General features: G+C 57.8%; 1 protein-coding gene across 2 annotated transcripts in view; it reads right to left on the bottom strand.

Annotated features, from left to right (window-relative positions):
• Nucleotides 1-6: 6 nt before the first annotated feature.
• AGAP2 (ArfGAP with GTPase domain, ankyrin repeat and PH domain 2) overlaps nt 7-11,121 on the bottom strand; it is a 14,831-nt gene continuing 3,716 nt past the window's right edge. For both annotated transcript variants that reach the window (XM_024736968.1, XM_024736969.1), the window contains 17 exons: nt 8,540-8,598; nt 7,809-7,896; nt 7,537-7,622; nt 7,242-7,389; nt 6,066-6,200; nt 5,627-5,736; nt 5,041-5,199; nt 4,793-4,879; nt 4,605-4,709; nt 4,007-4,169; nt 3,713-3,832; nt 2,851-2,979; nt 1,452-1,600; nt 1,260-1,350; nt 921-1,143; nt 537-792; nt 7-357 (listed from right to left, as the gene is read on the bottom strand). In XM_024736968.1, coding sequence (XP_024592736.1) covers nt 115-357; nt 537-792; nt 921-1,143; nt 1,260-1,350; nt 1,452-1,600; nt 2,851-2,979; nt 3,713-3,832; nt 4,007-4,169; nt 4,605-4,709; nt 4,793-4,879; nt 5,041-5,199; nt 5,627-5,736; nt 6,066-6,200; nt 7,242-7,389; nt 7,537-7,622; nt 7,809-7,896; nt 8,540-8,598 — 2,351 coding nt within the window. In that variant the 3' untranslated portion in view covers nt 7-114. The remainder of the gene's footprint in view (nt 358-536; nt 793-920; nt 1,144-1,259; nt 1,351-1,451; nt 1,601-2,850; nt 2,980-3,712; nt 3,833-4,006; nt 4,170-4,604; nt 4,710-4,792; nt 4,880-5,040; nt 5,200-5,626; nt 5,737-6,065; nt 6,201-7,241; nt 7,390-7,536; nt 7,623-7,808; nt 7,897-8,539; nt 8,599-11,121) is intronic.

The raw sequence follows: 11,121 nt of genomic DNA, 5'->3' as shown, positions 1-11,121 counted from the left end.
CCATGGGGCGGAGTGCGGATTGGAGAGGTGAATGGGTGCATCTGTCCAGCGGTCCACCCAGTGTGGTCGTGCCCGGCCCGTGGTGGGGTAGGGGGTGTCTCTCCGGCGGCGCAACTATACCAGCGCGACGGGGGCGTCGGCTCGGCCCACGCTGGCGGCGCTGCTCCGGCGACGGGGGCTGGGCGTGGCGGTAATGCTGGGGGTGGTGGCCGCGCTGGGGGTGGTGGCTGTGCTGCCGCCCTCACCCGGGCAGCCGTGCTGGAGGAGGATGTCGGCGCACAGCTGGCTGCCAGCCTGACGGGCGTAGAACAGCGCCGTGCGGCCCTGCGCGTCGCGGGCGGACACGTCGGCGCCGTACTAAAGGGCGGAGACGGCCGTGTTACGGAGCGTCCCCGGGGCCAATCCCCGCCCGCCGGCTCGCCGGGATCGCCGGGCCCACTTCCAGGGTCCCTGTGGGGCCCTCGGGCTCTCCCGCGCCTGGCTGTTTGCCAGACGGAGCCCTCAGAGACCCCTTTACCATCTCCGCGCTCACGTACCCATAGCAGCAGTTGCGTGATGACGACGTGGGCGAGTTCGGCCGCCAGGTGAAGTGGGGAGCGAAGCTGCGGGTCCTCTGGGCTGGTGTCGAGCGGCCCGTGTCGCGCATGGGCCAGAAGCAGGAGAACGGCGGCCACGTCCTGGGCCTGCACCGCGGCCCACAGCTGGCAGCCCAGCGGCTCCTCGGAAGTGCCCAGCGGCGCCAGGAACAGCAGCTGCTCGTACTTGGCGCGAATCCATGACTCACGCTCCTCCCTGCAGGACCAGGGATCAACGCGAAGGGCTCTAGGGACCCCGCACCCAGGACCTCTGCTCCCTACCCAGGGGACCCTCTCGGGAGCCGCACACCCTAAGTCTCCCCTACCCCTCTCCTGCACGCGTACCGCGAAGAGTCCCGCGTGGGTTTGGCACGGCCCCGCGTGTCACTCTCCCACACGCGATTGGCCATGTCGTTGCCAATGGCTGTCAGCACCAGGGTCAGCTCCCGCGGCCAGTCGTCCAAGTCGAGCGAGCGAACGCGAGACAGGTGTGTGCCCAGGTTCCGGTGAATGCCAGAACACTCGATGCAGATGAGTGCGCCCAAGTTCAAGCTGGCCCACGTGGGGTCTGGGGACGGAACGCAGGGGTCAGCTCCTGGCCGAGCAGCACGGGCACCCCAGCATTCATCAATTCCAGCGAACCACACTCCCTCCCACGTCCCTCCACTGCTCCCTTGCGCTCACTGGGGGCCCCGCAGTCCACGCAGATAGAGTTCCCCTTGGCGTTCCGGATCGCCTGGATGGCCACGGCTTCGCTTTGGCTATCTGTGCGCAGCTGCAGGAAGGGTTGGGGTTAGTACTGACTCTCCCTCTGAGCCTTTATCCGGACTCCTCAGACACTCACCTCTGCTCTCCGCCCGACCCCCGACCCATTACCTTGACCTTGCTGCTCTCACAGCATTGCAGACTGGCTAGAATCTGACTTTCGATGGCCTGAACCCAGGCGTCCCGCTCCTCAAAACTGGCTGCCTCAAAGTGCCACGTCTGACCAGTGCTGGACACGATCAGGAACTCGAAGTTTTCCTCTGGGTGGGGGGATGGGATGGGGTCATGAGGGACAGAATTCAAACAGGAGCTGCCTTCCCCAAACCCTCTTCCTCCCTGATATCCATCCCAAGCCCCTGGGAGTGGGGCAGAGTCACTGGGGAAGCAGAGGGTGGGGGAGAGCAGGAAGCCCGAGCACATGCAGGGGAAGGCAGGAGCACCCCCGCCCCTCTGCACCCCAGCTGAGCGCCCCACCCAGCTCCCCGCTTGTTACCTGCTTTATAAATATTTCTTAAACTACCAAAGGATTTTAGTTTCCACATTTTGCGCTTGGCTGGTTTCCCGAAGCGAAGGAGATAGAGACAGAATGAAGAGCAGAAGAGAGAAAGAGACGAAGAAAGAAGAAAAAGAGGCAGATGGAGAGATGGAGAGAGAGATAGTGACAGACAGTTCCAGAGACAAAGCAGGACAGACAGATGGGGAGAGAAAGCAGAACTAAAGTCAGTGGCCCCGGAGCAGAGTAGAGCGGAAGCCAAGAGCCATGACAGTAGGCAGATCTGGAACCCGGGTCTGAGCACCCGGCAGAGAGCAGGGGCGGTGGGGACTGGTTATCATGACCAGTGAGGAGCCGGGTCTCTGGGAGGGGAAGGGATGGCCAGCATCTGAGTGAACACGGGGAAAGGGGACAGGAGTTCACAGGCCTGGGGTGAGGGGTCCCTGGGGTTCAGAGGGAGTCTCAAGGATCTGGGGGGAGTCACTAGGGGCAGGAATGGGTATCATTGTAGTCAAAGGCTGTTGGGGGAGCTTGGCAATCACAGGATGTTATTGAGAACAGGAGCTGGGTGGTCAGAGCCCAGGAGCTGAGGAGTCGTGGGGGACATAGAGGTCAGGGGCTGAGTCCCTGGGGGTCAGTGGGGGACACAGAGGTCAGGGGCTGAGTCCCTGGGGGTTGTGGGGCCTTCTGGGTGCAGGGGCTGGGGTGACAAGCAGAGTTGAGGGCAGCAACAGGAATGAGAGGGTCATTAGGAGGGGGGGCAGGAGCTGCAGACGTGGGGGGTCACTGAGAACGGGCTGGGGACTACTGGGGTAAAAGGCATTGGCTGGGGAATGGGAGGAAGGACAGGGGCTGAGGGGCATCCATCCATTTTTCACTGAATAATGTGCAGAGTGGTAATCATAGTCAAGCACTCAGCGCAGGCACTTTTCCTCCTCCTGCAGGAGTGAGGTCAGGGATCTGGAGTTTCGGGGTGAGGGTCCAGGGTGGGAGTAGAACTGTCCACCAGGGCCTCACCTTCAGCCTGCCCAGCCGAGCCTTCAGTTTTAGATGGTGTTGTCAACTTTTTCCTCCTCTGCTTCTTCACCATGGGAGAAGGAGGGGGTTCCCGACTCAGGGGGCTCAGGTCTCCAGATGGGGTACAGTCTTAGGGAGGGGGACACAGCTGCCTCAGCTGCCCCCTCCAGAGATTTCCTGATTTCTCCATAGCCTGTCTCCCCTGAACTAGATTTGGCATTTTAGGGTCCCCCTCCTCAGCCAACCCTCTCTAGGAGGTCCCCCTTGATCATTCCTGGGGAGGAGGGCAGATGAGTGGTTTAGAGTCAGACCTGTACTCAGATCCTGGCTCTGCCACTTACTGGCCTTGAGACCTTGAGCAAGTCACTTAATCTTCTGAGCCTCAGTTTCTTCATCCCTAAAATGGGGATAATAATCTTGACCCGACAAAGTTGTTGTGAGGACCATTTGTTACAATGTTACTTGCTATTTTTTAAAAATACGTATTTCCAAACATTCCAAACATTGATGGCTGGCTATGTGCTGCACCAAGTTCTCAGTATAAGCCTCAAAGCAACTGTCCGAGGTAGAAACTATTATCTCCCTCTTACAGATGAGGAAACTGAGGTGTGGAGAGGGCAAGTAACTTGCCCAAGTGGCAAGCCAGGATTCAAATTCAAGTTCAGGCAGCTTAGCTCTAGAACCCAGTTGTGTTAGCCATTATGCTAAACATGGTATGACTGAGCTGGGTGCCTGGGCACCCAGTTGATGCTCAAGGTGTCCACTCATGCATTCAGCCTCCAAGCTCCCACCCCAATTTCACTTCCCACTGCATCCCATCTGGATCTGGAAGACAGTGGAAGGAGGGTGAGTCCTCACTGACCAGTGCTGAGGGCTCGGGCCAAATTCCGGTCTGGCTTCAGCAGGTGCTTAGATGTCTGGTCTGGTGGTGGCTGCAGGGAACTGGGGCTGGGGCTCGGGCTTGGGGTAGGAGTGGTGGCTTCTGTCAGAAGGGGAAGAAGATAAATCCTCAGTGAGCTACTCAGTCTCTGGGCCCCACTCCTTCCATGGTCCCTCTTCATCACCCACCTTCCCGCTTAACCAGTCCCACTCCCTTCTTCCCTACTACCCCTAGCCCTGGCCCCTCTCCTGCCCCTTTGTCATCAGCCCCACTCACCAGGGCCTTCCCCCATCTGGACAGTGCTCATGTCCTTCACCAGCCCATTGATGCTGGCTGAGGGGCCAAAAGCAGAGATGGCCCGTGGCGGCCGCTTGCCGGGGACTTTGACTGTTGTTCGTAGCAAGTCCATCTCCTTGCCATGGGTACTGTGGATGTAATCCTGCGGCAGTATAGGGGTTGAGAGTATAGGGAAGGTTGGGGTCCTCAGTGGTGCTGGGAAGCAGCCAATAATATCGGCTAGAGAAGGACTGGAGGGGGGCTCTAGGAGCGGACTGGTTGGGATGAGCTCTAGGGGATGAGCCCAACAGACCGGGCCCAGCACTGTCTCCTCCAGAAAGCATCCCCGAATGGCAGGCCAGGTGGAGGTCCTTCCTCCATTTTCTCCCACTGGACTGCAAGTCCTAGGGAGATGTATTTACATTTCCATCTCCTGCATGGGCACATGGTAGGTGCCTAACAGATGTTTGCTAAACTGAAAAGAATAGGACTAGCGCTTCCCAGAACCGATGTTGGTGTTTGTCAGAGGCACAGACTGGGAGAGCTAGAAGTGCATCCAAGGCCAGCCAGTGTGGCCCAGCCAGTCTCTAGCACTTACATTAATGCTGGGATGGTAGAGTAGGAAGCCATTACTGGACAGGGTCACATATTTCTTCTTCCATTCTTTGTTCAAGGAGTTGCCACTTCGCTTTAGTAGGAAGCTCTGGAGAACGGAAAGAGGCATATGGGAGAAAACCAGTTAAGAGCACCTACCCCCAGCCTGCCCCCGGTCCCTGGGCCACCCACCTGTTTGATGGGGATGGCTCGCCCACTCCCCGTCGTCTCTCCCCGACTGTCCAAGCTCCGCTTCTCAGAGTCACTGCCCCGACGATTCTGGAATGGTTACTGGCATCAGTTAGAGGGTGGATAGAGGGATATGCTGACGAAAGGACAGGGAAGACAGATGAAGAAGGGCCCAACAGAGAGGTCTAGGGATGAGGGAAGATGGGCAGGTAACAGAGGACAGGATGACAGGAGGTTAGAATGTCCAATACCGCAAAAAGGCTGGTCCTGCGCTTGGCTGCCCGGTGCAGAGACCCTGGGGTGCTCAATCCAGCCACGGCAGCTGCCTCAGCTCGGAGCTCCCGGTGACCAACGTTGGGTGAGGATGGGAGGGAAGAAGAGTAATCGCTAGTGTGGCCCCCGTTACTAGCCTGCAGGCAGATGGAGGGGTCAGAACAGTTGAGATGCCCCCCCCACCAAGCTACAGTTACATCTAGCTCTGAGGAATTTGAGATATTCCTTCATTTCATCACCATTTATTTGTATTACCATTAATACTAAAACTCCTCACTAGCACTGTCACAGTGCTTTAGATTTCGCAGAGGTTGACTTCACAAGTATTATGCCATACAATGTTCCCGACAACCTTGTGACGTTTAGGTGAGTTGCTCAAGGACGCTGCAGAGGGTGTTTCAAGCCCGGTTGATTTCCAGTCCAACGCACTTTCTACAAATGGTATCACTGCCATTTCCATCTGCCCCCCGCAACCTCCTTGGGTTCTCTGTACCTGTCCTTGGATCACCAGCCCTTCCTCTGATTCCTACCGGCCCCTCTGTGGACCCTGAAAACCCAACTCACCTGCCCAGCTACAGGAGTGGAAGCAGCTGAGTGGCTTGGGGAGCTGGGCAGGGACTTGCAGGCAGCCAGAAGCTGTTGCTGTTTGCGCAAGGTCACCACCTTCTGGGCCACTGAGGGGAGGGGGAGGAGGAGGAATGAGCGGGGCAGATACCCAAGACCACCCTTCGTTGCCCAGCTTTGAGAACTCCCCAGGAGATAACATAGGTCCCAACTTCCTTGTCACTGTGGCCTTCATGCCACCTGTAGCCTAGCCAGCTCCTCCTGTCCAGAAGGACCTGTGGCTATGAAGCAAACCTTCTCTGACCTCCCTGGTCCCTCCTCCCTCCTATGCAGGTTAATTTCCTGTCACTCACAGAGAGAGGCCTGGATGTGTGACCTCCAAGAATATCCTAGTCCCCGGCTCCCTGATTCCCACATATGTGGGGATCGCCACACTCACCCTCTTGGAAGACCCGGTCCACATTGAGCCCATAGGTTGCACAAGTCTCATAGTAGCTGCAGCGCTTCATATCGGCACACAGAGCCCTGGCACGAGCATCGCCCACAACCCGAGGGGAGGAAGCACTGATCCGGTCTAAGGGGACAAGAAAGGGGGAGGACTGGATGAGGGGGCCCCATCCCCACTCTGCTGCTTTCCTTTCTCTTGGGCTCTAGTCCTAGACTGGGACCACTAGGACAGGGTATGAGAAAATATCCCTCCTATGACCCAGTGCAATGGGAGCATATAAGCCTTTTGTGGACGCTGAGCCCAGCTCACATGCCCAGCTGCAGCATGAGTAGGGTGGGTTAGCTCTGTGTGAGTGTCTTCAAAGAATACTCCAGAGGTGAACAGAACGTCCTGGTAAGGTCTGAAATGGCTGAGACTCATGAGTGACAGTCACCCAGCCTTGCAAACTCAATGAACCCTGAGCTGAGTGGGAGGACACCTGGCATATGAACCAGGAAGAGGTTGAATGTCCACGGATAACAGGTGGACTGTTCACCTGCAGCAAGAAAGCAGGAGGCGAGCGACAGGTAGAAGCAGCCACCTGCAAGATAGGCATCCAGACAGAAAGTCCTGCCGGCTTCATACAGGTGGGTACTGGAGAAGCTTTTCCTGGCTCTGCTGGAAAAGATGGCCTGGTGGCCCTCTCTGTGTTTTCTCCATCATTTCATTTGTGTCTTCTCTTTGTTTTTAGATAAGTTCCTTTGAAAAGTGTCAGCCTGACCCAGCTGTAGCAAGGGGAAGATGCAGAAGGCTTTCTAGCCACACTAGGGCCTGAGGTTTTCACTGTATTTACCATGGTGGTGGCATCAGGAAATGGCAGCGTGAGGAACACAAGGTAGGTGACATCTCAGAGGAATGAGGACTGCCACTGTAGCTGTCCCTTCCATCCTGGAGAGTCCTCTTTTCTCTCTCAGACCTTGGTAAGTTTATGCTTGGTTTAATGACTCTCTTATTTGGGAGACCAGACTCCTTCCAGAGGGTTACTGAAGTTATTTGGAGACGAGGCTCCTTCCAGAGGGTTACTGGAGTCCAAGTAGCCGTGTCCACACATTACCAAGCTCTCACCTATGTTGGGTGATACCCAGTAGGAACTCCCCTGAAAGCAGCACTTCCCCAGCCCCTCCTTACCTTGTGTCCCCACCAATGCCAGGGCCAGGCCTCCTCGTCCCTCCCCCCGAAGGGAGCTCAGCTGCCCATGAAGACGGCTCACGGCCTGGAAACTGTTCTCATCCTCCAGGCTGAAGACGAAGATCACAGCATCTGCCCAGCCTGAGAACTTGCGGAGCGTGAGGGAGCAAATGGATGGTCAGACAGGTCCACTCCTCTGGATGCTATTCCCAAGGAGACCTGGGAAACCAGAGCCCTCTCCTTTGGCTAGTGCTGACCCCAGCCCACCTGCCTACCCCATCATCTCATCCCTCACCTTGGTATCAGGTGCCCCAGCTTCCTCTCGGATCAACACCAGATGTGTCTGTCCATCCACTAACATTTCTTTCTTGTGCTGCTCACCTGTCCAGAAGAGTTGGATGTGGTAGGAGGTCAGAGGTCACAGTCACCAAACCTCCCCATTCTCCTTGTACTTTAGCTATTCTGGCCTCATTCTTCCCTCTGGTCTCCATACCTGCATAGTCATTGATCACACTGCCTGGATCCCTGACCCCAATCCTTAGCTTACTATGGCTCCTGAGAACTTACTCTCTGTCTTCTCCAGCACCTGGTATGAACCGGTCAGGAATCGGTGGATGAGCGATGACTTCCCACTCCTGGCATCACCCAGCACACCCTGAGGACAAGGTTGTAGAACAGAGATTGCAGGAATTAAGAGAAAGGAGGATGATTGAGTCTGGACACTCCAGAGAACTCAAAGGGACTGGCAGTGTTAAATCATCCAAGCAGGGTCCTACAGGGCCTGGCTGACAGTCAGTCAGGAGACAGCATTTGGGAGGATCAGGCCATGCATGTGTAAGAGATGATCTCAAGCTGGAAGTGTACAACAAGCTGAAGAATGTCAACAACTCAGTCCTTTTTTTTTTTTTTTTTTTTGGTGTTGTGTTGTTTAGGAAACATACTAGATGCATGTCTGGTGGGGGGCATGTCACAGCTCTGGGCACTAGTTGGAAAATTTTACCCAATTCTAGGCAACAGAACATGAAGGGCTAGAGGGGAGATGTCAGAAATAAGAAGCCTGGAAGAGGACCATGGACAAGCAGGAAGAAGGGAGACTATAGAAGAAAAGGTTGTGCGGATGTATCAAGTCCTAGGAAGGTGCCATGAAGGTAGAATCTCAGGAGAACTGGAAAACTATTCCCCATTCTCACAGAGAGGGAAGGGAAGAGGTGAAGAAGAGAGAGTTGAGAGTTCAGTGGCGGGCGGGGTTGGGGCGGGGAGGTCAATCTTCATACAGACAAGGGGACTGGGTTACCTACCAGGCGCAGTTCAGGAATAGAGCGGCTCAAAGTCCATTCCTGGCTATTGACCACAGCTTCTGTAACGGAAAAGTTGTAAGAGGGGATGCTCCAGGCCAAGGAGGGCTCCCAACCCTCAGCTAGCCCTCCTCCTTTTGTAGCTGCCCAGCCTGGGCTGGAGAGCTGTGTGGAAAGGCTAGGTTTGAGAGTGGTCCCCAGTCCTCCCATCCTAGCCACTCTCCCCACAGCTGTTGCTGCCGCTCAGTGGTTGCTTAGCAACGGAGCCAGCAAGACAAAAATACTTCGGTTGGCATCTCCCTTTAAGCATATCCCCAAACGTAGGTCCCTGCTCCAGACCGAGGGACCAAGGCTCTGACCGTGGCGGGTTCTTCCCTCTGGAAGGAGAAAAGGTGTCCTCTCCACCGGCCTGACAGATTCTCAGGGCAGATCTCAGGAAGAGGGGCTGGGACATAGAAGGGAGTGGGTCTTCCTCAATCTCCATTTCACAGGACAGAAACTGAGGTGAGGATATCCTTCCCCCTTTTCAAGGTCAACGGCACGGTGGCCCTGACCCCTCCCCACAGCCCAAGAAATGGAGCTTGGATTTTTTCTATACCTCCCTCTCCCATACCCTTCCCACAAGCACCCTCCAAGAGAACGGTGGGAAAGGGCTCCACTCCCTGGCCGAGAGAAGCCACAGGCCTGGGGAGGGATGGGGGGCACGGGGGAGGGAAGGATGCTCCTTCCGCCCGCCGGGTCCAGCCCCCGCGCCTGACACTAGCCGGACGTTCCCGGGGCGCCGCAGCTGCGGCGGGAACTCTGGGATCCGGAGCCATCTGCTCCCACCCGCACCAGAGCCAAACCCCGGGGGCCGCCCGCGCTCTCGGACCCGCCTCCTCTCCCGGGAGTGTGAGCTGAACCAAGACGCCCTCGCCTCTCTCTTCCAGAAAATAAATAAATAAAGACACCCCCCTCCTCGCAAAAAGACACTACTTTCTCCGCACCCTCTCCCAAGTCTCCAGGGGTAAGAATTGCCTTTGCAGCAGTTCCACCCCCCTGAGTCACTCGTGGTCGGTCCCCTGCGGGTTTCAATGCTGCTAGGGGGCCGGGGTGGGCGGTGGGGGAAGTGAGGCTTCCTATTAGCCCCTCTCCCTTCACATTCAAGTATTCAGCATGTTCCAGCCCCCACGTACTCCCGTACTGCCCAATCAGCCTTCACTGCCTGGAAAGAAACCCACTGCCTCCCTGCTGCCTCGCTAGCCTGCTCTCGGCCCAGGAAAAGACCTGTCCCTGGCGAGAAGCTGCCTGCAAGGTCACGCTCATGCCACCTACCCCAAGTGCTCAGGAGAAACTGAGGCTTCCTCATCCCTTTCACCTTCAGTGTTCCTCTGGGTAAGGCAAAGCCCAGTTTCCATCTCCCAGAGTCCAGCTGAGGCTGGAAGTGGGGTCTGGGGCTTCTCTGGGAGCAATTTCCTACAGCCACGCTGACCAAGGGCATTATTTTCCCAGAAAGCTCTGAGGCTTTCTGAGTCCCTCTGAAATCAAGTCTTCTCTCATGTCCCGCAATGCCTACTCACCCCTCTCCAGGACCTCTCATCCTTTGCCCCCGTCCTTGGCAGAGAATTGAGCCTGGTTCATCCACCCACCCAAGAAAGAAGCTTCTCTAAGTCAGTCCTGCACACCGCTCCCCCACCCCAAGCTGAGCATTTCAGGTGCCCTCCCCTCGCTGTTCTCAGGCCCTGGTCCTACTCACTAGGGGAAGCGCGGAGCTCTGCACCCAGCAGCTCCCTAGACCCGCTGCCAGAAGACAGGACCGGGGGTCCTGGAGGAGGTCCGGAGCCAGGAGGCCCCCCTGTGCTCTTGGTAAAGATGCCGCTGATAAACTTGAGCATCTTGCGATCTCGAGTGGATGCTCGGCCCCCCTCCCGGCCCCGTTTCAGCCCCGGAGCTGGAGGCTCCAGAGTGATTGGAGGTGCAGGCCCAGTGGGCAGCGCGGAGGCGGCGGTGGCAGCAGCGGCTGGAGCCAGGGTTGCTGGGACGGTTAGCGGAGGAGGAGAGCCAGCAGGCGGTCCCGGGTGCAAGTCACTGTTGTCCAAGGTCTTACTCTTGCCTTTCCGAGGGGACAACTTCCCGCGGGCTCCGGGGCCAGCCCCGACCCCACCTGCGGTCGTGGCTGCCGCTCCCCCTCCCCCGGCGGCGGCGGTGACAGCAGCAGCAGCAGCGGCAGAAGCTCCAGTCCCGGTGCTGCTCTTTGACCCCTTGACCCTGGGCTTGCCCTCGCTTTCGGGCCATGACAGGCGGCTACCGGTGCCCTTGCCCCCGCCGGCTTTGGCGCCACTGGTGGTCACGGTCTTGCAAGGCTTGGGAGCCGGCGGAGGAGGCGCCACCTTGAGCCTCCGGCTGCCGGTGCCGGGGTGCGGGGAGGAAGAACCGGGGACGACGCCGCCCGCCCGGCCTTCGGGTTCCGGACCCCCCCAGCTCGGGCTGCTGAGCAGGGGGCGCCGGGAGGAGGTGGGGGCGCCCCCGGGCTTAGGGTCGGGACTCAACCCCCCGGAGAGTGGGGGCCCGGGAGGGGCGGCCCAGAGGGAGAGGCGGCGGCCGGG

The sequence above is a fragment of the Neophocaena asiaeorientalis genome, unplaced genomic scaffold (assembly GCF_003031525.2).
Source record: "Neophocaena asiaeorientalis asiaeorientalis breed wild unplaced genomic scaffold, Neophocaena_asiaeorientalis_V1.1 scaffold134, whole genome shotgun sequence".
NCBI classification, from domain to species: Eukaryota; Metazoa; Chordata; class Mammalia; order Artiodactyla; family Phocoenidae; genus Neophocaena; species Neophocaena asiaeorientalis.
This window is presented reverse-complemented; position numbering and strand designations above follow the sequence as displayed.